Here is a 26,841-nt window from a genome sequence, read left to right on the forward strand (position 1 = left end):
AATAATCAGTGACTCATGGAAAGACATTCAAAGCAAATAAGTGAGCAATTTTCCTGTTTGCCATTAAATTGACTAGTTTAGAACTTTAATCGTAACTATTGTTAAATATCTATGTTGAAAGAATTAATAGCCCCCTTTTGATTTTGTTTTTCTTTTTTTAAATATTTCCCAAATGATGAACAGAGCAAGGAAATTGTCACAGTTTGATAATATTTTTTTTTCTGTAGAAAGTCTTATTTGTTTTATTTTGGGTGGAATAAAAGCAGTTTTTTAAATTTTTTAAAAACCATTTTAAGGTCAAAATGATTAGCCCCTTTAAGCTATATTTTTTTGATAGTCTACAGAAGAAACCATTGTTATACAATGACTTGCTTAATTACCTTAACCTGCATAACTAAAAATTACATAATTGAGCCTGTAAATGCGACTTTAAGCTGTATAAAAGTGTTTTGAAAAATATCAAGTAAAATATTATTTACTGCCATCATGACAAAGATAAAATAAATCAGTTATTAGAAATGAGTTGTTAAAACTATTATGTTTAGAAATGTGTTGAAAAAATCTCACTGTTAAACAGAAATAATTCTAAATTCAACTGTACATTAACATCATATTAAAGTGAATATATGAAGGCACCATTTTAATTTTATTATTATTATCTTTTTAAAGGGATTGTGCCAAACCTGTTTGACTTTCTTTCTTTTGTTGAGCAGAAAAAGAAGATATTTCGAAGAAAGATAAAACCTGCAAATATTGACCTCCATAAGTTAATGGTTGCAGGTTTACAGTTTTCTTCCAAATGACTGAGCTTTCCCTTTAAAATACAGTATAAAAAGATTGTTACATCCATTATAAACACTTAAACAAATAAATAGAGACTTGGTGCTCTTATATAAAGGTCTTCAAAATCTCGGATACAACAAAAGAAACAAAGTGATATCAAAACTTCCTCTGATATCACACAAACATCCAAAGCATCTAATGCAAATTTCCAGCAGCCTATCTACCTGCTTTTTCATGACCCGCCCATATTGTCCGGAGCTAGAAGAAGGAATCTGGTTAGTCTGGTAGTATTTGAATTACTGGAGGCATGGTCTGTTTAACTGCACACACCTCCTCTCTTATTCTCTCTTTTTTTTAGCACATAAACACCTCACCATCGTCCTGAGAGTGAAAGCTGAGCTGTAGACAGCAATGAGCGAGGAAGCAAACATCACAAGGCCTTCAAAAAGGCTTTGAGAAAAACAAAGAGGCCTCAAATAGCTGTGGACGTTTAACCCCGGCACAATGGCGTCCCTCGGCATGCACATGCTGGCGAGCGCTTTGGCTTTAATGGGATGGACCGCAGCCCTCCTGTGCTGCATCCTGCCAATGTGGCGAGTGACAGCCTTCATCGGAACCACCATCGTCACCTCAGAGATCATGTGGGAAGGCATCTGGATGAACTGCGTGGTACAGAGCACAGGTCAAATCCAGTGCAAGCCGTATGAATCGACACTCGCTCTAGATGTGAATCTGCAGGCCTCTCGGGCCCTCATGGTTATGTCCGTCATTGTTGGAGCTGTGGGCCTCATTTTGACCTTCATTGGAGGAAAGTGCACCATTTTTCTGATCAGATCCGAAAGATCCAAAATGAAGATTGTCACAGCGGCAGGTGCCATTTTAATCATTGCAGGAATTCTCTGCTTGATCCCACCCTCATGGTCGGCTGGCATGGTGGTAAAGGCGTTTTACAATCCACAGTTAGCGGATCCACAGCGCAGAGAGCTTGGAGGGGCCATTTATCTTGGTTGGGGGGGAGCCATTGTCCTCATATTGAGTGGAGGAATTCTTTGCACCTCCAAATGTAAAGACAAACCAGAGGATGACCGTGGTCCTTCGGTGAAGTATCTGGTTGTGCGATCTTCGCAGGCAGGATCCAGCAGGCCGGGCTCTCAAAGGATGCATCCAATCTCTGTGAGGTCACTTCAGAGTGGTGCCCCATCTGTGAGGTCCCAGTGGAGTCAGAAAGCCCCTTTTATTCAGGGCAGACCTCAGTCAGTAGGCTCCAACCAGAGCAGGCCAACACCTACAAAGTCGCAGCTTGCCAGTTCTGAATCAATGCTAGTGTCTGAGCAGGACGAGGGGATGTCAACAAAGTCCCAGCTGTTTCATGATGGCTTCATACACTGACCAACTCAACAAGAGAGATGCTCCATTGACATGCTTTTGATTGTGGAGACTGCAAAAAGTATGCAGATCAAGAGACTTGCACTTGGACAGTCATATATCTGCCATTGCACTATTAATTACTGCTATTATTGATAAAATGAAGGATTCTAATGAAGGCTGAAATTATTGCTTGTCAATTATTAGGCATTTTTGAAGAAGTGGAGGCACTTTAAGAGGTCCTTGAGGTATAAGGAAACTGACTGAGGTAATTTGCACTGAACTACACTCAAACCTCAGGAGCCAAGATTATCGTTGTTGCTATTATAGTTCATTTCTAAAAGTATGTATGTGTGTACACCTACTCGAAGTAATTCATATTCTTCATTGTGTGTCTTATATAAGCCTCATGTTACCTACAAAATTCAATGGACAATGTGGCCATCAGTAAGCTACTTACAAAAGCTTGTTCTTATATGTAACATAAAAAGCTGATGCCTCTTCAACAAGCATACAGAATTTTTTTGTTTCATTCAAATCTCATGTTTTGCTTCCTGTTAGGAAACTAGAATGAACACATTTCTGATGTATGAAGCACTGCTATGACCTTGCCGACATTGGTGGTCTTTCATAGTTGGACAATGGTTTGGTTCAGATTTTACAAGGGAGGGAAAAGTACACTCTCTTCTTTGTTAGCCTTTCTTCTACGTCAATTCGAGCCCTCAGTGAAACGGCAGATCCAGGCAAAACCGGTTCAACAGAGAGTATCACCTCGTAATAGCGCTTTGCATTTTGTCAGTACAAAGAGCATTTAAAAAGAGTTCAATGGAGTGTGCTGTAATGAGGCTACTTGTTTAGACAAAAGTTAGCAATATTCAACAGTTTCGTTTAAAATAAATTGATTAGCTACAAAAGTTTATAAAGTATAAATACAACACTTCCTGAATACTTTTATGCCATTATAATGTCTGTTTAATGAAAACACTGTGATGCTGCATGTTTCCGGAAATGCAAGCTAATAAATTATTTTTAAACTGTGTAAACTTTTGGAGTGTGTTTATTTATAATACAAATCTTCAAATTGGATATTGAAATTGCGGTCAATAAGATGAAACAGATTCTCGTTTATTTACGTCACTTACTTGACACAAATGCAAATGGCGGCTCCAAAAAAAAATTGTGGTCGGAGTATCGAGGAGTGGCAAACTGAAAGGTTAGATGTAACTGGGATCGAAAGCTTTGTAATAATACACCTGAGACATTTCTCACAAATTCCTTTAGGTTCATACACTTCGGCTGAACAAATGTATTTTTAAATGTACCCAGTGTGTTTCAGTGTTTATGAAGTGAAAATAGTTGTGTGTTAAACTAATGGATCAGGTTTTGACATTTCAGGCGCTTCTCTGGGGAGCAAAAGAACTTTCAAAAATAAACAAGTGGTCGTCCAGTTTCTGATTAACTACCGCCACCTGCTGGTGGATTATGAATTCCTTTAAAAAGTTTTAGTGTTTGGTTGCAATCATGTGCTCATAAAATTATAAAAACCCTTTCTGATACAGATAAACGGCTCCTGGAATGTACCCGGTGTCCAGTTCTGATACGCCTCTCTCCCACTCCTCCACCTCAACAACAGCCACACTTCTCCATTTCTGCTCTTCTTCCAATGCTTTGATCATTTGCTCCAATTCAGCCTTGTACTTTTGGTTATCAGTGTTGGCTCTTGTAGTCATGCACACATAACCGCCTGTATCAGAGAATAATGGGTTTAGGGAAGATAACTGAAAATCACTCACCTTAATTACACCCTTTCAAAAATACAAACTTGAGAGCACTTAAAGGCATAGTTCACCCAAAAAGTAAAATTACATCATTATTTACACTCCCTCATGTAATTTTAAACCATTATGAATTTCTTTCTTCTGTTGAACACAAAAAAGAAATGCTTGTTACTACTGGGACTCATTGACTTCATTATAGGAAAAAAATACTATGGATGTCAATGGGTCCCAGCCAAGGGTGTAGATTTGCTCTTGATATTGGTGGGGACGTAGATCCCTTGAGTAGAATGTATTGAACAGCACAAATTATATTTTGTGCTTTTAAAAACATTTAAACACTTAATAATAAAAATAACAATTAATGAAGCACGTCCTATATGCTGCTAATGTCAATTTATGATTTTACTGTAGTATGGCTTTGAGGAGGTATGAATGTATAGAAATATAGATAGCTATGTGACACAACCTAACCAATTTATCACCTGTTATCTTTTATATGTCTTTGGATTTATCCCTTTGAGCAAATCTAGGGTACTAAAGGTTGATAGCAATATTTTATTTTGAAGATGGTTAAATTATTGGTGGGGACATTTCAGTAATTGGTGGATATTACAGGGGACATGCCCCCTCCGTTCATGCCAATTCTACGCCCTTGGTCCCAGCAACCCAATAGTATCTGGATGCATCCTTTATGATGCAAGCTGAGATTGCATCACTCAGAAATTCAATGTTAGACACAATTAATGCACTTAATGGAGCTAGTGACGTCACTGTGAGGGGTAGTGTTAGGTGAGCGCAATAAAAAAACATTGGATGCAGCTCAGATTGCATCTGCACTGAACCTGCAGCCAGACCCCTCTTCGGCAACCAGCATTTTTTTTTCAAACTATCTGATTTTGTTGAACCGAAGAAAAGTGAAAGATGAGTAAATGATGACAGAATGATCATTATTGGTTGAACTATGCCTTTATAAAAATTTCCTAATAATAATACTAAACGTGCACAGTAGTGGCCAAATGTGGTGTTTAGTTAAACCATCAAAAGTTGAGGTAATGTTCGGTAAACGCTGGACTATTTAAGGTATTTAGCTGATAATTATTTAGCAAAGAAGTCAGTGGATTTTATTTTAGCAGCCATTCTCCTCCACATTCCCAGATAAGCATGTTTCCTTGTGTTATCACAATATATATAAAGCGCAAAGATAAATATTTCCCAGGCTGGACATGGGTCTGTTGTGTATTAGAAAGCAAGATGCCCCATTTGGATGTCTGCATCAAATTAAAAACACTGAATAAAATGATTCCTTGGATTGATTCTTTTTTTTTAAGGTACATGGTTGCAAAAATGTATATGGGTTGAATTTAAACAAATAAATTTAGCTGAACAACTTTTTTTGCTAGTTTTAATTTAGCACATATACCTAAAAAATTGTAAATCCAATGAATCTACTTTTTATAATTCAAATTATCTTTGAAGAAAAAAATGATGGGTGAAATAATGCTCCATTGCATAACTGATTTATTTCTGGAAAATTCTGACTTAACAGTCTTAACAAAATTATATTATTTGAAAAAATGGTTTATAATGACAAAAGGGATCATCCTAAATCATATTTTAAATCATTTAAAAACTGATATATAACATGGTGGGTTGAATAATATTGGCAAAGTAAAAAGATTTAAAACAGCAACAACAATTCATTAGTATTTTTGGGACTGGGGTCTGATCATTAAATAAGAGTGTATCAATATGTCATTTACTAATTTGCTAAATATCTCTGACGAGATCTGTTGATATATAAGTTGCCAATGGTTGATTTGAATGACATTTTAGTGGATGTCTTCTGTAAATCATGGTAAAATCTATGATAGAATCTATGATATTGCATTGGACTGTTACAGTTATAATGCTTGAAACCCATTTTTAGTCCTTAACTCAAATGCATGTAACAATGATTATTCTTGTGAAATTTACATGGTACCTGGTTTTGTAGCATCCCAGAGCTCTCTAATGACTTTCAAGGGCACCTGTCCAACACTTAGAGCTCCAACAATTATAACAACATCATACGTTTCTGAGACAAAAGAGAAAACATAATCAAACAGAGCTTATCAACATAAAGATCATCAGCAGAAAGTGCTGTTTTGTAGTTAGGATTATTTGTTTAGAACTACTTAAAATGTGCAGTATATTTTGTTGAGAATATCCTAATCACTAAACCAGCATTTCTAGTGACAACTCTCTAACTGGTTATCATTATTACAACAGCCATAAACTGAAAAAATGAGATCCAAACATACAATTCTGATAAGAAAACCTAGATTATTCAGTTAAACTTTGACAGTAAACGTCAAAAACATTCCAGCATGGTATGGTTCGTTACCGGCTTTAACAGGAATTCTGTCTTGACCCAGCATGCAATGCATAAGCTGCTTATAAAGTCCTGTTTTCTTTGCCCCCTCCAGCATCCTCAGACTTCCATCTACTCCATCGAAGTGACGAAACCCCATTCTCTTCAACTTTCCTCGAAGAATTATCAATTGAGAAAATAAAATCACACTACTCTTTGATTTAGGAGGCTCATTGCAGGCTCAGAATCCAAATGAAGCAATACTTACGTGTTTGGAGACCAGTCCTGTTCCACAGGCCACATCCAGAACAGTGGCCTTCTCTCTGTCATCGTTGAAAAACGAGCTCACACACTCGGCTGCCAGCAACGGGGCTCTGTAATCCAGCACAGCTACATCCTGAGAAAAAAAACATTAGAATTGAAATAGCTTTTCTGAAAAAGGAAGAAATTCTTGCAGCCTAAAGTTTACCTGCTCATAGTTATCAGCCCAGGTGTCATAGAAGCCCACCTTATCCTGGGCCTCTGTGTTTTTATGAGCCGACAGAATCACATTCCTAACATCAGAAAAGGTCCGGCTGGTGTTTGCCATCCTTCAGGGGAAATGAAACATTATTTACCATTTTGAGGGATGTAAACAATAACAATAGTCCAAATGTATTTTCTGTTTTAGATCTTTCATTTCAAAAGATTCTGAGAACCAGAAAGCTTCACATGTTAATACAATTTTAATGACAGCTGTGTTAACGTTATGACACCTCTTGTTTCAGTTATGAAAAAGTTTTAGGACAAGCAGGAACTGTTTATGGACTAATGGTATTGTCATATTGAAATGGTCTATCTATAGGACAATATCTTACAGATAATTTTAGAAGCATTTTACAGACATTTTATTATAATATGTAGTTATGTGCAGATACTATACAGCAATGGTCTCTGCACAGTTTTGCTCCAACCCTAATCAAACACCGCTGATCCTACTAACCAAGGTGTTCAAGACTACTAGAAACTAAGCAGGTGTGAGTTGGAGGTGGTTGGGACTATGCAGAGCTGCGGCCCTCCAGGAATTGAGTTTGAGACCATTGCTATGCAGTACATGACATTTCATCGAGTGGAATAAATTGGCACTGCACTCAACCAAAATATTTTAAAAGAGTATTTAAAAAAAAAGTAGTTTTATTTAGCATTAGAGTAAATTATATATTCATACATACAGTTGAAGTCAGAATTATTAGCCCTCCTTTGATTTTTTATATTTTCCAAATGAAGTTAACAGAGCAAGGAAATTTTCACAGTATGTTTGATATTTTTTCTTCTGGAGAAAGTCTTATTTGCTTTATTTTGGCTATGTGTGTGTGTGTGTGTGTGTGTGTGTGTGTAAATAAATCATGATTTACTCTAAAACTAAATAAAACTTTTTATAACTAAGCAATAATTTACCAAGTGTCTTATCTGAAAATATAATAAATAAATAAATAAATAAATATTTTGGAAGTTGCTGTTTAAAAGTTGGAAATTTATTATTAAAAAAAGCATAAACTCCCTTATTGGTACAAAATATAAAACAAAATACAGATTTACAGATTTTTTTTTACAGATAATACAAAATACAGTACAGTCATTTCACTAAAATAAAAACTTTTTACAATTTTACACTCATTTTACAAACCACTCTAATAATATCAAAGGGCTAAAATAGTAACTGTTATAGATCATTTCAATGTGGTCATATCATTGGCCCGTGAACAGTTCCTGCTTGTTATCAAATTATATCAGAAATGTAAAGAGGCAATTCAATCATAACTTAATATTAAAACAGCTATCATAACATTATTTATTCATATGTGGCTCTTTTTGGATTCTCCGAAGCTATAGAAATTAAAAATGCAAAACAGGAAATGCAAAGGGCACATTGTTTTTGTTTACATCCTTCAAAATGGTCTGTACATACAATACTTGCAACAGAATGATATTACATAATAGACCAATAAAATAAACTAAATCACAACAACTTCAGAGGGCTAAATTAGCAGTAATTGTGTTGTGTAGTTGACTGTACAATACTTGATATAAAACAGCATGATATTACAAAACAAACCAATATAATAAATTAAACAAAATAAAACATTTAACACTTACATAATAAATGACGTTAATTGATCTTATTGAGCATAGAAAGAGTGACATAAATCACTGTATACACACCGTCATGAACATTCCTCAACTGCTCTTCTCCATCCAGCAGGAAGAGGGCGGCAAAGAAAACCAACAACAAAGTCCTGCTAACTCCCTATCCAACATTTTCTACTCAAGATAACATCGTATTTATATTCCACAATCGTCCAGTTAATAGTTTATTACCAAAATGGACACTCTTTAAACGATTTCTACAGTTTCGGACAAGCTTACAACCATTTCCATGTAGGTGACCGACGAAATCCGGTTTGCATTGTTGTGGTTTAGCGGAGTGCCTGGAAACTCCTTGCTGTGGATCGGGCCTGGTTTAACACATAACCTAATCAAGGTAACTGACTGATATTTGGCTAGTTTCATTCACATATTTTTAACAGTGTTCAGAATGGATTATACTTATCGTTTAAACGTATACTGTGTCGCTGTAAAGGGAGTAAATTTGCCAGCTTACTTTCTGTCACGTTAGCCAGGATGTAACGTTAACGTTAAGCTTTGTGAGTCGCTTTCTACATTCTCGCTCGATATAACAAGGCAGATTGTGTTATATCTTACTTATAAAGGTTGAAAACTAACAATGTGTTTATTTTAAGGAGAGTGGGCATTGTTACAGTTGTTAAGTTACAGCACTTTGCGTAAAGTACTCGTGAATGCGACTTACCTGTGGCTGACTTCATTCATCTGCCTTGTGATAGTAGCACTAGTACGTTAGATAAATGATGATAATAATGATGCATAATAAGGGAAGGAATAAGTTGAAGTAATTTTCTAATTAAAGCTCTGATAGACTTTTTAAAATGTCTAAATTATCTTTTTATGTATGTATTGATGCACTTTGTTTTAGTTTTTAGATATATATTTAAGTAAATGAATGTTAGCTTCATTTTGTTAAATGCTAAATATACTTTACTATATTGAGGTATTAAAGTAATTATTTGTGTTTTCAGGTGTATATAAAGTCACTATGTCAATTTTGGGTCTGAAAAAGAAGCAACCAAAGACTTTTAAAGTCAAAGTCAGCACTATGGATGCTGAAATGGAGTTTAGTTGTGAGGTAAACGTATGGAAATACTTAATACATGTGTCTGTCTGATTCTGTGTCCTAAAATGTCCTACAAAGTTTAATGTTTGTCTATAACTTCTAGGTCAAATGGAAAGGGAAAGATTTATTTGACCTGGTATGCCGGACCATTGGCCTGAGGGAAACGTGGTTTTTTGGTCTTCGATACACAGTAAAAGACACATATGCCTGGCTGAAGCCTGATAAACGGGTGAGATGTAATTGTAGTTTAGAGCCTAAAATCTGTTCCCAAATCACTACTCACTGAACCCAATCTACAGAAATGAAAGAAGGAAATCTTGACCCAAGACAAAGTCAATCAAATTAGACCTGAGTCTGACCCAATGGCATTTATTTTTAACCCAAAAGTAAACTGCATTGAAGTAGGGCTGCACAATATATTGTTTCAGCGTTTATATCTCTATGTGTGTGTCTGCAATAGTCACATCGCAGGATCTGCAATGTTGAGTTGTTATTATAGTTGATCAGCACAACAGTTGAGAATAAATGAGATTTGTGGAGTCTTTGCAAAGTATAAGCATAACAGAGTGAAAGTTTATAATTTGAATGTGTTTCTTAAGGCAATGTCATAAGAGTTTAAAACGTTTTGGCACAAAAAGTTAATTTGTGACTTTAAAGAATAATACTTTAACTGAATTATTTATACAATAAAGACTATACAATGTTATTTTGATTTTATTATTCAATTTCTGTAACTGAATAGTTTTGACTCCAGAAAACCAGTTATTCCTGGGCCCAGCTTTTAACTGTGACCAGTGGCTTCTACACACACACACACACACACACACACACACGCACGCACACACACACACACAAACACATTGTTTTAACACACTGCATAATAAAGCAAATGGCGTTTCCTGGTTTTTATCTTTTTTCAATGAGGATATATTTCTTTGTTTGAGGTTTCAAATGCTTCTTCCATTTTTTTATAAGTTTCTTAAAAATTTAATACCAGTAGTCTAATTGGTCAAGTACATGCTGATTGCTGAAATTCTTAAAGCTCATTTACTTATCACTCAGTTATGATGATCACATCCTATAAGTTTTCATGTCTTTTTGGTAGTACCAGCGAGAATGTTCAGACATTGTTTGCTATTTCTACGCAGCATTTTGTAATGAAAAATTAGCAGATTTATGTGAAATAATTTTGGTAGTATCGTAACTAAAAACTTAATATTAAAACTTAAAAATAAAACTTTAAATATTACCATTTTAACTTTTATTTAACGTTTACAGTGCAAATGTAATTAGATCCACTTATTTGGTAAGCAAAGCAACTCTGATAACTGATCTACTAAAAGACAATTATTACTTTACAAATTAAATAGTTAAAAATCATATAAAAATTTTCATATTAGTCAATAATATTACTGAAATTAATTTAAAAACTGAATGAATATAAATTTACACACATTTACAGAAGTAAATAAATAGGCTTGATGGATTTTTGCACGCGCAGTTTCCGCATGGGCCTTCTTATTGGGTGCATTTTCAAAAGCACACTAAATGTTAAATTAACCGAGACCTGAGGCTACTAACTTACTAACCTAACCTGTGTCCAAGGCACAAAACCCATCTGGGTTCTTCGTTCAGACCATGGGTTTTTAGATTTATGTGACCCATGAAGACATTAAGCATGAACAAGTACCCAAAATACAAATATGTTGTTAAAGTTCTCCCCATTTTAGGTTATCCACAATGTAGCTGACTTTTTAAGTGCAGTGTAACATTGAATACAATTTAATTTCTGCTCAAACTGCTTCTTGGTGTTAATTATAACACAAATAATTAGTTACAAAATAGATTAGATTAGATTCAGCTTTATTGTCATAACAAATTTACAAGTACAAGGTAACAAAATTCAGTTTTGGCCTAACCAAGAGTGCCATAGCATCAAGTGCAGGATATAGGTTATAAAGTGCAATTATAGAAAAACTATGGTGATATTTACATATGGATGTACTATGAACATTATAAACAGATTGTATTAACTGTGAACAGAGATTTACAATAGATGAATTTATGTACAGGTTGCTATTAATAATCAGAAGTATGCAGATAGATAAAAAACATGTATACATGTATGTGCAGTGGATATGTACACTTCAAGATCAATTAGTACAACCAAGTGAAATATAGGCAAGAGGGAATAGTGACATTGAAATCTTGTAAAGCAAATTGAATTGTTGGTCTGTATTAAAAACTGAACGTAATTTACTAAATTAATCCACAATCCTAGAAAAACAGTACTAACCAAGTTCATGGCAGTCAAGTTTCGTGGTGTTGGTGCATACAGTTTCTATTACAGACTGACCTTTGATTTTCATAACACCTTGGTTTGACTTCAGGAGAAATTTATTTTGATGTTGTTTGGCCCCTAACATATTTGTTGACTTTTTAAATCCATCTAGGTTTTGGATCAAGAGGTTCCAAAGGACTCTCCGATAACATTTCACTTTCTTGCTAAATTCTTCCCAGAAAAAGTTGAGGACGAGCTCGTTCAGGAAATTACTCAGCACCTCTTCTTCTTACAAGTATGTGGGAGTTGTTCTTGTGAATTTGGCATGATTGCTCTCCATCATGGTCTTTTCCGCTGTACAGAAACCTCATTTGGGGGAATGAATAATCTTATTTTCTTCAGGCCAAATTCTTGAGATTAAAATCCCTTCTGTTTTTTTACAAAGGTTAAAAAGCAGATACTAGATGAGGAGATATTTTGTTCTCCAGAAGCCTCCGTTCTTTTAGCCTCATATGCTGTTCAAGCCAAGGTAGGTCTCCGTATCAGTGTTTTATGAAGGGACACACTCAATGTATATCGTTTTATTAAATATGACATTCTTTCTGCAGTACGGGGACTACGATCCAAACTTTCACAAACCAGGTTTCTTAGCTCAAGATGAACTCTTGCCCAAAAGAGTGAGTAATGGCTCTACTTGACTACTTGAAAATAAGCCAACATTTGCATTCTTTAAGATGGTTTATGTGATCTGTGTGCTTTATTGTGCAGGTGTTGATGCAGTATCAGATGACACCAGACATGTGGGAGGAGAAGATAACCGCTTGGTATGCTGAACACAGAAACATCACAAGGTAAAACTGTGCACGTCCTGCTGCTGTTTGTGTGTGTGTGTGTGTGTGTGTGTGTGTGTGTGTGTCTAAACCACCTTCCTCATGAAAGATGAACTACAATTGAGCTTTGTTTGTAGGGACGAGGCTGAGATGGAATATCTTAAAATAGCCCAGGATCTAGACATGTATGGAGTTAGCTACTTTTCGATTACAGTAAGTATTTTTTTATTTTTTAAAGTTGGCTTGAAATTGAATTTTCAGTAGTCCATTTTTCCATATAGTTATGAATAGGGATTTCCCTATTTTTTTTTGCCCCCGAGTCATTTGATTTTGAACATATAGCGATACTGAAACCCGATCCGATGCTTCTATAATACATTAAAAAAATAAAGATGAGTGAAGAAACAGATCCAGGATGTTTTTTTTATTTTTTATTTAATTCACCTTATTTTAACATTCAACAATTCTGTTAACAAACAGAGCACTTATGTGAGGTAGTTTGAACATTCATTCATTCATTCATTCATTCATTCATTCATTCATTCATTCATTCATTTTCTTGTCGGCTTAGTCCCTTTATTAATCCGGGGTCGCCACAGCGGAATGAACCGCCAGCTTATCCAGCAAGTTTTTACGCAGCGGATGCCCTTCCAGCTGCAACCCATCTATGGGAAAGTAGTTTGAACAATCAATTAATAAATAACATGAATTCTTCACCTTTGGACTTAAGTGCAACAGTAAATATAAAAACAATCACATGTAAAAAAAAAAAAAAAAATAGCACCTCAACTTAAAATACCCGGCAGATTTGTAAACAAAAAATAAATAAAAGTGCCAAAGTGTTTGCGAAATCAGTAATTTGCTTTTAGGAACTGCACTCTTAACTCTAACTGTCATCACAGTAGTAAGTTTCACAGAAGGAGATGAATGTTTTTTTAATGAAAACTAACATCTCTACCTTGTCAGGTTTGAGGCTGTCTCATCAACCTTTTAATACCTTCAGACTGCAGACATACCTGCCCTGTCCGTTTTAAGCAGCTTCTGTGTTCTAGTTTTCCGCCATTTTACCAGTAGCGTCTCTGCAACAAAGTGATGTCACACCGCACACGTTGCTGATCCGGAGGTAATGTCGGATTCCGATCGAGTCTGAATTTGCCTGATCAAGCCTGATTTCTAATCACGTGAACAGATTTGGAGATCCATTGTAATGAATGAACCAGAATTAAGTATATTAGGGATTACAACCATCTAATCACAATGTACATTTACATTACATTGTTTTAAAAATAACTCGCACTAGGTGAAATCGGTTAAGTTGTCAGCTTTATTTTTACAAATATAGATGTTATAAGGCTAAAAAACCCCATCACTACACACTTTATACACTTTTCTCGGACAAGCATAATATTTTCACACTTTTTTCTGTTGTTTAAACACTCAAAGTTCAAACCTTTGTAGAAAAATAAGTCTAGTATTGTAGAATAAAACCAAAGATCAAAACCATCTGATCTTCACTTATTTATTCCATAATGGTGCCCTGCCGTCACGTAACATCTACCTTTCTTTAGCATGTCCAGAAGTTTAACTTTTTGTGAAATGGTTAGCATCTTCCTCTGCTTTTTGAGTGCTACCACAAGTGCCTTTGATGGTGCAGAACGTTTCATTGATATTGTGGGGAGAAAGCTTGCATACTGTACAGCACTTCAGAAGCACACCTTTAGCGATCTGTACTGTACAGAAGACATGGCACGGAGAATGTTGATTGGCAACGGTCTACAGCCAGTCAGGCACTGTAGAAAAAAAACATGTGAAAAAATCTGCGAAACTGCGAGGTCGCAAAAAGTGAACCGCATTATAGTGAAGGACCACTAATATATATATTTAGATTTAATATTTATAATTGTTTAATATTTTCTTTATTTTTTACATTTTGATAATAGATATTGTCTAATTTGACCTTTTATGACATTGTGAAGCCATTTTTTTTCCACAACATGGTTGATTTCTGACTCTAATGTACAATTCAAACTGTCCCACCATGATGTTTCACAGCAAAATAAGAGGGACACAGAGCTTCTTCTTGGAGTTGATGCTCAGGGTCTTCACATTTACAACCCCAACAACAAGCTGAGCCCTAACAAATCCTTCCCCTGGAGTGGAATCCGAAACATCTCCTACAGCGAGAAAGAGGTTGAAAGATTACCTCTTTTTTTAAACACAAAATATGCAAATAATTTTACAGAACTCTCACAAAAATATTTAAACATTCTGTATTTGTCTATTCTCAGTTTACTATCAAACCACTGGACAAGAAAAAGGAAGTGTTTAAATTCTACTCATCCCAGCTTAGAGTTAACAAACTGGTGAGCTACTTCTATGAGTATTTGTGTAATAAAGTATATTCAAGTAGTTGCTCACATAAATTTTTTACTGTATATTTTAGATCTTACAGCTGTGTATTGGGAACCATGACCTGTTCATGAGGAGGAGGAAGGTGGATTCAATAGAAGTGCAGCAGATGAAGGCTCAGGCCAAAGAGGAGAAAGCTAGGAAGAAGGTAATTTTCTTCCATTCTACATATGTTAACCATAGTGGTGTTACTCCAAATTAATTCTTTTCTTTATGAATTTAATGTTTATGCAGATATACAATGAAATATAGTAAACATTTATTTGTTTAAACATTAAAATATAACTTATGCAGTAGGGCTGTTCAATTAATCATAATCGTGAAAAAAACGCAATATAAGCACATGGTATTTCTAAACCGTATTAGGCTGCGATTTTTATCTTTTTACTTTAAAATTTACTTCTTTTTATCCAGAAAATGTTCTTGTTTGCACGACTTTAATTTTAACCAAATAGAGCTGACGCATACAATCACAGATAAGCTGAGCAGGAGAAAGATGTTAACCAGCACACTCTGTGCACAACAAAGTTGAGTGGGGAACCGAATAGAGTAGCGGGAGGACAGAACATAAAATATGGATGCAGGTCAAAGTAAAAATAATTTGGTGGCAAAAAAAAATCAACGTCAGTCAATTGGGAGTATTTTGGATTCAGAAGAGAGGATGTGTCACAGAGCAAGGTAATTTGCAAGACTGTTCTAACATTTAAAACAGCGTCATAAAAAACTGCATGATCAATGCATGTCGACAAAATCCAATGAAACAAAGAAAAGCACAACAGATTGTACAAGTATCCATTGTTCAAGCATTTGCAAGCGCCATGGCTTATGAGAAAGGATCAAAACGGCACAAAGAAATTAACGACGCTATCACCTATCATATATGCAAAGATATCATGCCTGCGCACATTGTCAGTAAAGACAGCTTCCGAAAACTAATACAAACGCTTGACAAAAGATACCAGCTGCCATCTCGCACTCATTTCACACGATTTGCTATTTCCGAAATGTATGGCGGGCGTTGAACACAAGCTCAAGTAGGTGAAATACTTTATTTAACGGTCCACTATTTTAATGATAACTTTGAAATGAAAAGTGGTTGTTTGCAAACAGCATTCTTCCAAGAAGACCACACTAGAGAAAATATATCTGAAGGTTTTAAAGAAGCTTTACCATCATGCTTTGTGAAGAGCAACAAGTTATTCCCGAGGTTTCCATAATCCTGGACCAGGCTGTATCACCAGCTGCTGTGGTGGTCATGGAGGAGTGAAGCGCATGAGACTGATTCCTGTAAGACCCCAGTGACAGACGAGTCCTTGAATTGATCTTGAAGGGCCAGCATGTACGCCAGCCAGTGACCTCTCCCACCTGCAGTTTCTCCTTGATTGATGACCAGCGTTCTCCAACCTCTGGTGCCTAGACTGCAGCTCTGCACAAAACGTTTGGCCATTGGAGAAATGGTCATACCCAACTGAGCCTGGTTTCTCTCAGAGTTGTTTTTCTTTCACTTTCTCCAATTGGTGAAGTTTATTCCTCGCCGTTGTCGTCACTGGCTTGCATGGTTCAGGACTTCTGGAGCTGCGCATAAGATGGATTTGCTCTTCAGTGTTTGGACTTTCAACAGTGAAAATCACACTGAAATGAACTAAACTGAGCTTCAACTCTGAAAACTGAACTGACACAGTTTAAATTTACTATAATCTTCTATGTAAAGCTGCTTTGACACAATCTACATTGTAAAAGCACTATAGAAATAAGGATGAATTAAATTGAGCAGGTGTATTTCAACAAGTTTATTTTATGTTGTCTGTTTTAAAGACAATTTTACGACAGTTTTGTTTATTAAACTTAATACTATGTTATGTTTTGTTAAGCAAATATTGTGCACTGAATACATATAGAATGTATGTATGTTGCTTGTTTGCAAAAGCAAAAACAGTTGCCAAAATCACAAATAAAATCGCAATCACAATATTCGTTCAAAAAAATCGCAATATGATTATTTTGTCTTTATTGCACAGCCCTATCATGCAGTACATGTTTCATTTGTTAAAGATGTTATTTTGGCCAGTACCATTTATTTTACAATTAATACTTGTTTTAAAGAGTCCTGAAACAATTTTTTTTATTTCAAAGGTATTAAGAAGCTGTGAAAATTCAGCTTTGAATAAAAGGAGTATATTGTAAATATATTGTATTTGTGACAACATATATTGAGCATAAATAAACAGTACAGATTTACAGAACAATTAGTGTAATTAAAAAAAATAAAGTGTATTAGTTTGTTTATTTTATAAACTTCCTTGTTTCCGGTTGGCTTGAGTCAGAGGTCACACGATCCTCTTTGATTGATGTACCCTGCAAGAGTTGGTATGGACAGCATAGTGAGATCTCAATGCAGACACATGTTAAATGCTCCTGATTATTCCACTGCTGGTTATCAGGCCAACACGGTAAACATTATAACGGTAAACATTTTGTTTATTATTTGTTTATTTTGATTGTGATTGTGTGAAACATTTGGTTTGTTTGTTTATCTTTTTAGTTTTCACAATGTTCAATAAATAAAATGCATGGCTATCTGTATTTGGGAAGCGTGGACTGTTTAATAACCTGCGGGTAGCTACAATCACACTTAAATTAAACCAAATGTATTTGATCAAATCTATCTTGAGTAGATTTAGTCAACCTAAATATTATAAATTAAAACTAAAACTAGACTAAAACTAAAATGATTCAGAAGACTAAAATATGCCTAAAACTAAATTGGAATTTTATTCAAAAGACTAAGACTAAAAATCATTTTGAAGATTTATATTAAAATGTTTCTCATTCAGCATTCTCTTTTTTCTAATGTCTGCCTTTGATTTATGCTGTGTGTCTAGGTTGAACGTCAGATTCTTGCACGGGAGAAGCAGATGAGAGAGGAAGCAGAGCGAGCGAAAGAAGAGATGGAGCGGCGTATGTTTCAGCTGCAAGACGAGGCTCGAATGGCCAATGAAGCTCTAGTGAGGATTTTGCCAAGATTGAAATTGAGCGATGCCAAATAGCTTTCTTTCCCCCGCCAGCTTGTGTTTTATGTCCTCAAAGGCCCTGAAGTATAGAAGTATGTGGTCCAGACGTAAATTTGAGATGAACTGCAGACATATTGAGGTCTAAACCATTGTCCTGGGCTCCCATTAGAATTCCAGTCAGGTTGTGAAACTCCCTGTGCTTGAGTCTGTAAGTCTTTCTTATCGCTTTTTCCTTTCTGCAGCTGCGCTCTGAGGAAACAGCCGATCTTCTGGCGGAGAAAGCCCAGATCGCTGAGGAGGAGGCCAAGCTGCTGGCCCACAAAGCGGCTGAGGCTGAACAGGAGAGGCAGAGGCTGGAGGTCACGGCTCTTAAAACCAAAGAAGAGAAGAGGCTGATGGAGCAAAAGATGAGAGAAGCAGAACAACTGGCCGTTAAGCTTGTTGAGCAGTCAGAGAGGAGGTAGGCCATTGATATCAGTACTAGAGAAAAATTTGTATCAATAATAATCTTGATAAAGGGTGTTAAATCAGCAAAAATTGCCAGTTATGTCAGCATTTCCTCACTCTCATGTCATCACAAACCCATATGATTTTTGTTCATCTTTGAAGCACAGATATCTGAGAGAACAGAACATTCTTTTTCATTGAAAACCTGTTTACTCAAAACTTTAATGTGTCAAAACATAGATAAAATGTGTCCATATGAATCAAAAGCAAAAACATCTAAGTTCAATAAAACAAATCAAGTCGTTTTTTTCAATATCTTTTGAAGAGACACATTGATTTATAATTTTTTTTAGACATTTATTTACATTTAACAGGGTTTCTGCAGGCTTTTTAAAAGTCTTAAATTGCAAAAACTAAATTTTAAGCCTTAAAAAGTCTTAAATTCACTGGAATATTATCTTGTAGGTCTTCATTTATATCTTGATTTTTCTATATTCATTTAAACAGGGTTTCTGCTGGGTCTTAAGTCTTAAAATGTGTTAAATCTCTAAATCCAAACTTTACGCCTTAAAAAGTCTTAAATTTACTGAAATATTGTGTTGTTGGTCTTAAATCTTTTTTAAACAGGTCTTAAATTTCCTTTGTTCATGCATTGCTACCAAATCTGGCCAAAACCCATACAATCACCAACAATCATTTCAGTAAAACTTTTTATTAAATTTTTTTAACTACACTTTTTAAAAAAAAAAAAAAGGGTTATTTTAAACTCTTTTTATCATAATAGTTTAATTATTTTATGTAACTGCTTACAAGTAATGCCATTTACATAATTTATTTACAAAAATGAAATGTTACTGTGATCCATAATAGGGCTGCACGATATTGGAAAAATCTAACATTGCGATATTTTGTTGTTCTGTTGATTAATAAATAGATGAAGTCAAAAAGAAAATTAATGAATGAATAAATGAAGGAAATAACTCGTATTTTTTGGATGATCTTTTTTGCAAGTAAACGTCTTAAATCCTTGGTGTTCAACCCTGTATGAAGGCTGAAATTTAATTCATAATGGTTTTAAAAAGGTCTTAAAGTCTTAAATTCGATTTTGTGAAACCTGTAGAAACCCTTTTTAATGCTTGATTAATGTTCATAAAATATCTTCAAAGACTTGGATTAAACCAATTTCAATTTTTGATCCCTCTATGAACATTTTGACGTGTCACAGTATTGGGTTGAGTATTTTAGATCTGACTTGAAATGGAGGGGTAGATCTGTTTTTGAAATAATATTTTCATTTGTGTTTGAAGATTAACAAGATTATCTCCCCTTTAAATTAATAATCACACCTTTTAATTGGAAAGTTTCAAATTGAAACGCCAGTGAACATGTATGTGTCAATTCTTTATGAACCATGAATCAATTTTATATGAATGTAGAGTCAGGTTTTATTTGTACAATTATATGTACACGTACATACTTGTTTAGCTGGGGCCCGTACCATGAAGCCAGATTAGCTGTTTAGCCAATTAAGTTTCAATTTAGTTTGCATCCGTCCTTGGGTTCAGGTACCACAAAGTTAGCTAGGCTTTATTCACTCTTTATTGCTATGACATCTTACATGGCATGGATGACCTTCTCTGGTGGAGGACATGTTTTGGACATAACATAATTCTGACTCGATAAAAACACTCCCCCAGTTTCACCTGCTCCAAATTATAGATCACTATATATCAAAAACATTTTTATAAATAAAATTAATTTTAGCAAAGAATATTTATTGTAATTATTATAGATAATTTACACAATTATTACATTGTTAATAAATACAAATATTTGCAACATGACAGCCTTATTTTTGAATCATTAGCTAAAGCTTTAAAAATGATTACACATGAGCTTAGGTTTTTGAGTCTCTTTGTCAGCTATACTGTATAAGCTAAATTAGACTAAACTACTACACTTGCAGCAATAATGCTAGCTATTTATTTTAGCGGTCTTCTTTTATGGACAGCTCTTTTCATCTTGCTGTATTAATGCTTTTAAATTATTTGTATTTTAAGCTATTTAATCTTTGCCTCTCTCACGAGAAGTCAGTCACAGCATCTTTATGTTTCAAGGCATGTGACTGGCTGTTTACTGCTGATGTCCAGCCTTCATGTACACATGCTCTTGGCCTCAGGATCAAAGCCTGAGTTAACAGACAAAGATTAGTGTCAGGTATTGAAAAGGCCTGATTGCACTGGTTTAGCTTTGTCAAACTCAAAACTCATGCAATAATTCTGAATTTGTTTAGTCTTGGTATAGAACCCTGGTTATTTTAAGGGCTTTGTAACAAAATTTTGATCATTAAATTATGTGTTTACTCATATTATTATAAATAGTAATAAAACTATTTTAAAAAATTAGCTTGCAGGCTTTGATTGTTGCTGAATACTAAAGGCGCCCTAGGGTTATCTTGACTAAAAAGGTTTAAACGCACAAACTCAAAATTAAATTTTCTTTAAAAAAAATGCTAAAATGTTTCTCCACACTGTGCCATAATTCACCACTGATTTCCAAAGAGCTTATAATTTTTCATTTTAATTTTTGCTTGTTTTTTGTTTTTTTGTGACCTTTAGGCTAAAAGAGGCAGACCACCTTAAACAAGATCTGAATGAAGCTAAAGATGCAGAACGGAGGGCAAAACAGAAACTTCTAGAAATCACCAAAACAACATACCCTGTAAGGATTTGTAATCAACAATTTGTAACTAATTTACTATTCTGTTTATTGCCTGCATTGTCATTTTAAAACATGTGATCTGTTCTCAGTTAATAGCAGCATACTCCAACCCTCCTCCACCTGCTGGACCAGAGAGTCCAGAAATGGCAATAGAGATGGGCAACCCCATCCAAATGGACTTTAAAGACTCGGACATGAAGAGACTTTCGATGGAGATTGAGAGAGAACGGTATGAACTTGAACAGGTTTTTTTAATTTGATTGTCTGAATTTAAGCTGAACATACTATAGGTTTTCTTGTGTTTGTTTATGTCAGGCTCGAGTATATGGAGAAGAGCAAACATCTTCAAGACCAGCTGAAGGAGCTCAAGTCAGAGATTGAATCCCTGAAGCTGGAAGAACAGCAGCAGGCTGGCGTTTACAATCTCAGAAGTTATGCAGAACCGCCTTTTATCCCACCCAGCAATGTAAGAACATGTACTTTATCCTGCTTAGTGCATGTCTACTTTTCCACATTATAAAATATGAAAATAAATGGCCATCAGGTTTTGATTTGACTTGAAATGTTGAAAAGCAAAATGTCTTTGATGAGAAAGCAGCTTTTAGACCATATGAATGCTCAAATGAAATAAACAATAAGAGATACAGGATACTGTACAATTTATCATTAATAATTTAAAGTTTTAATACATCAATAATACACATTAAAACCTGTCGTGGGCACTCAAGCTCTTAAGATTTCTGCCTTTGAGTTTATTTTGAGACAGATTTGTGATTCAATACCTGGAGACTCATCAGTGAGTTGTTGACTCAGGAACAGAATTGGATCAGTCCAGTTCTTGAATTAATTAAGTATAATTGGTTTAAAAGCAATAATTGTATGAAAACAACTATTATACTACACTATATACTATTGTACTTTGTTGACTATACTCATTCATTCATTTTTCTTTTCGGCTTAGCCCCTTTATTAATCTGGGGTTGCCACAGCGGAATGTTTTTACGCAGCGGATGCCCTTTCAGCCGCAACCCATCTCTGGGAAACATCCATCCACACACACTCATTCACACACTACGGACAATCTAGCCTACCCAATTCACCTGTACCGCATGTCTGGGGGAAACCAGAGCACCTGTAGGAAACCCCACATGAACACGGAGAACATGCAAATTCCACATTGAAACGCCAACTGACCCAGCTGAGGCTCGAACCAACAACCCACTACCTACTGCGCCACTACATCGCCCTATACTATACTATACTATACTATACTATACTATACTATACTATACTATACTATACTATACTATACTATACTCTACTCTACTATACTACACTGTACGTATACTATACTATATTATAAATATTTTTCACTAAAACAACCATTCAAGCAGTCTTTTTAAGAAAATTTTAAATTAATCAAAAGTGGCAGCACACTACAAACCAGGATTTTGTTTTGTAGTTTCTATTATGCTCACTAAATATGCATTTTGTTCAATACAATACAACCTACACTACCGTTTGGGGTCAGTAGGATTTTTAAATGTTTTAAAATAAGCTTCTCCTGCTCTCCAAGGCTGTATTTATTTAGTTAAAAATACAGTACAAAATGTAAAATGTGAAATGTTATTGCACTATAAAATAACTGTACAAAAGTAGTTTATAATTTAACATTTTTTTCCATTGATTTTACAGATGATTTTTTTGCCTCATTGCTCCAGTTTCTTCAGAAATCACTCTAGTGTTAATTATTATTATTGTTATTATCATTACTAATATTATTATTAATAATGCTAATAGTAATAAAAGCAATAATGACTAGAGAGATCATTTCATTTGAAACTACATACAGTAAGTAATAAATATATATTTAATAACTAACAATTTTTTTTTTTACATTTAATAAATGCCGCCTTGATGAACAGAACAATTAAAAAACGAAAAACATGAATAAACAAAACAAAACTGACCCCAAACTTTTGACCGGTAGTGTATTTTTTTTTATTGATTTACTTATTCACAATACATTTATTAATATTTAATGTGTAATAAATATTTCAGTAGTTCAAATAATTAATGGATTTAGAAATTGGGCTACTTGGTAAAAGTGTGCTGAACCAAAAAGTTTATTTTTCTTTTCTTTCAAATTCTTTTCATGAAATAGTTCACATTCCTCAAAAGACTGCAACAATCTAGTTATTCTGCCGTTTATGTGTCTTGCAGAGAAACTCTGCCTACATGGCTCAGATGGCCTTCTACGAAGAGGTGTGAAAGAACAATCCGAGCTCTGTTGGAGGAGAGGCAGGGTCTGGAGGAACAGTTTGCAGCTATCACTGAAGCGTGCATGTACACCAAAATATGCAGCAACCTCATATACTGTGCTTTTTGAAAATTAATATATTTCTCTACCAGCCAGTTTTTGGTTTTGTGTTCACCTCAAATGTCATGTATTACTAATAACACATACAGTTTGACACTTTCAAGCATATGAAAGCATATTGTTGATCATATGCCAAAAACGTGTCAGAAATGCATGCAAGGCATTAAGGGATATTTCTGTGCCTTCAGATTTTATCAGGTTTCAACATCACCAGAAAAAAAACACACTATGGTTTAGAATGTATTTTTATTGTATTTACCTTCTACTCTTTTTTCCTATGGGTTGCTTGATCTTTTTAAAACTAGGTGCCTTTAACACGACACAGGTTTTGAGAGGATAGTTCACCCAAAAATTACAAATTGCGGTTAATTTACTCAGAAGTTATACAAGATGTAGGTGACTTGACTTTTTCATTTCTTCAGTAGAACGTTAATACTTGGGGAATCCTAAAATGCAAACATACAGCTACCAGCACTTTGAGATTAAAAAACATTCAGGCTAAACAAAATTAACATGTGGCTCATGGTGATAAACATGATAAACGAGTTTTCATGGTTCGGTTTTGTGCAAGAAACTGGAAATTATTTACAACTTTTGTTTTTATTCTTCACCCATTCTAGCAGCCTACAGCAGGGATGTCCAAATTCAGTCCTGGAGGGCTGGTGTCTTGGATAGTTTATCTCCAACTTCCTTCAACACACTTGCCTGGAAGTTTTAGTATACCTAGAAAGATCTTGACTAGCTGGTTCAGGTGTGTTTAATCAGGGTTGGAACTAAAATATGCAGGACACCGGCCCTCCAGAACCAAGTTTGGGCACCCCTGGATGTTCAATTAATTGTGTTTTGCCTTCGTTAGTGTTGTCATGATATTGGAATTCGATACTAATCAGTACTGACATGTTAAAAACATCCATTTCCCGCTAACATGTGAGCGCTGTTGACACATTCTTAACAGAAATTACTATGATCAGGGCCGGCGTGTCCATAGAGTCCACAGAATAATGAGGCCGGTGTCCGCAACACAACCCCCACCTCTGGTCTTCACTTTGTGAATTGGTCACTTTCGTTTTCACTTTCAGAATGAGGGGTACGTGATTGTCGTTTGCCTAGAGAACCAGTTTAGCTTGCTCCGGTCCTGACTGTGATTGGCCGTAAAGATCATCAGTCCACCGAACTCACCGCAATTTACTGAGTGTAACCACAGATACATGGACACTGGAGCGTTTTAAAGCTGTGAAGATCAGTTTATTCATCAGTGGATTGCTCGTCCAGCTAATCTTTACAACTTTAAAATGCTCCAGTGTCTCTGTATCTGTGATTACACTCTGTAAACAGCAGTGAGTTTGGTGAACTGATGACCTTCACAGCCAATCACAGTCATTTCTATTGAACAAATGAACACAATGGCAAATCAGGGCTGTTTAAGAACATGCTCAACAGCGCTCAAATGTTGGTGGACATTTTTAAAATTCCAGTAACGATTGGTATCGAATTCCAGTACTGTGACAACACTACTGTTAGAAAAAATGGTGACGAAGAAAATCTCAATAAAGATGTTTATTCAGCATAGCAGTCTCAAAATACACAACTGTACCTTGGGTTCACCGGAGTGAATCCAACCCTAAAACTGCTTAGACTCAAACCTTTATAGTGTTTTAGATGTTGCCTTTTAGACTTGCCTTTAGATGTTAATGAAGTTGCTCCTTGGCTGTTGACCCAGCTGTTCTCTCTATCTCTCTATGTTAATGCAGTTTCAACGCTATTGGTGAATTGGTTCTCTGTGCACCACACCCATCCCCATTCTACAATTGGTAGCATTTGGTCGAGATGTAGTCACTTCAAACAATGCAGAGATTCTCTTTTTTCTCATAAGTCAGCCCTTTTCGGAAATGAGCATCAATCAACCATTTAGAGTGGAAGTTGGGTCAAAACAGACTCATTTCTTACACTACTTTATATGTTGTCTATATGTTATTTTGACTCTTTAAGTGCCAGTGCTTTATTTTAAATCAAGGTTTCAGCTAAAATTTATTTAATGTTCTACTGGAAAAATCTGATCTGGGCTGAGATTAACGTCATACTTTATTTATTTTTTGCATGATCTATCCTTTTCACTGCAATATCTCTGTATGTCAATTGATTTTAAGTGTTTGTCTGTCTTGAACTGTAGACTGTGTTCATCATCAATTTTGTTTCTTTAAGCTTGTTGACTTTATAGATGATTGATATTTTCTAGTCCACTCCAGTGCCTTTTGGAAAAGCTTGCACTACTCATTGAGCTGAGTGATTTTCTGCCGATGCTCCCTTTTTCTGCTGTATGACTGGTCATATAACCTGCTTGTTGAGTGCATCAGCTAAAACTGCTTTATCAAATTCAGGAACAGAGGTAGATTGATGGCCTCTCTGTTTATAAATGTGCTGTACTCATCCATTTTGGCTGGAGACTGTTTGTTTTTTAAATCCGTGACAGTTCTTGAAATAGTGATCCACAGGCAGATTTATTAGTTTCTCTGCCATTTTCGGTGCCTAAATCAACTGATGCTTGGGCTTAGTGTTATGGTTATGAGCCATGTTGACATTTTATCGCATTTCCATCTGAGTAGCATTTCAGATCTTTAAAAATAGTTGTTTTTTTTGTCCTTTGTTTCAAAACACAATGTATGCAACTACACAGGATACATTTTGCACTTTTACATTTTGGATATAAATACTGTTGCAGAAATGTTGACGTGAGAAATGAATTTGTGCGCTCGTATATAAAGGGATGTGTTTTGATGTCGGTTTTAAGATTGTTATGCCTCATTACGTTACAGCTGATTTCGCAGCATGCTATATTATCAGCTAATTATATGCATTAAGATGTATTTTGGAGCAGTATCTTTTGTAAATACACTACATACATTGCTAAGTCTTAGTTTAAGTAGTAGAGACATTCCTGTTATCGCACAATAGCTTGAGATGTCTTAACAGAGTGACTTCACAAGGCAATTGTTCATGTTTTAATGAATGCCTCAAACACCTGCCAGTTTGATTTGGTATTTGTTTGTTTTCATCCTGTTGCACCACATAACCTTGTGTTTTTGGCATGGATTTCATGACGTCACAATCTACAAGGATGACTTTCTTTCCGTGTTTGATGGAAATGTTTATCAGAGCACAAACTGCCTGTTTAATGTGCCATGGATTTAGACACATTGTCATATGTCTCATGTGCAGTGAATTGTAAAGTGATATACAAATAAACTGCATTAAAGATT

The 26,841-nt window shown here is 35.2% G+C and overlaps 3 protein-coding genes across 9 annotated transcripts; 2 read left to right on the forward strand and 1 right to left on the reverse strand.

The window, feature by feature from the left end:
• The first annotated feature begins 1,191 nt into the window (after positions 1-1,191).
• Positions 1,192-3,187, forward strand: cldn30 (claudin 30). The gene is given in 1 exon segment (NM_001040360.1): positions 1,192-3,187. A coding segment is annotated over 1 exon segment (885 nt). The 5' UTR covers positions 1,192-1,287; the 3' UTR covers positions 2,173-3,187.
• mettl27 (methyltransferase like 27) lies at positions 3,188-9,177 on the reverse strand. 6 transcript variants are annotated; one of them, NM_001040381.1, is given in 6 exon segments: positions 3,188-3,892; positions 5,908-6,000; positions 6,310-6,445; positions 6,545-6,673; positions 6,746-6,866; positions 9,125-9,177. In NM_001040381.1, coding segments are annotated over 5 exon segments (687 nt in total). In that variant the 5' UTR covers position 6,866; positions 9,125-9,177; the 3' UTR covers positions 3,188-3,683.
• nf2b (NF2, moesin-ezrin-radixin like (MERLIN) tumor suppressor b) lies at positions 8,531-26,841 on the forward strand. Of its 2 annotated transcripts, XR_012396515.1 has the most exons (18): positions 8,531-8,797; positions 9,411-9,517; positions 9,609-9,734; positions 11,959-12,081; positions 12,232-12,315; positions 12,395-12,463; positions 12,555-12,637; positions 12,754-12,829; positions 14,669-14,806; positions 14,905-14,979; positions 15,060-15,173; positions 17,908-18,030; positions 18,279-18,496; positions 21,102-21,204; positions 21,294-21,433; positions 21,520-21,670; positions 23,428-24,503; positions 25,025-26,841. XR_012396515.1 is itself a non-coding variant. In NM_212951.1 (17 exons), exons 2-17 carry the CDS (start codon positions 9,428-9,430, stop codon positions 23,473-23,475), a joined length of 1,761 nt encoding a protein of 586 aa, NP_998116.1. In that variant the 5' UTR covers positions 8,566-8,797; positions 9,411-9,427; the 3' UTR covers positions 23,476-23,619. The 2 variants fall into 2 exon arrangements, 1 of the variants encoding a protein (NP_998116.1); NM_212951.1 differs by lacking the exon at positions 25,025-26,841 and having other exon boundaries at positions 8,566-8,797; positions 23,428-23,619.

The sequence above is a fragment of the Danio rerio genome, chromosome 21 (assembly GCF_049306965.1).
Source record: "Danio rerio strain Tuebingen ecotype United States chromosome 21, GRCz12tu, whole genome shotgun sequence".
NCBI lineage: Eukaryota > Metazoa > Chordata > Actinopteri > Cypriniformes > Danionidae > Danio > Danio rerio.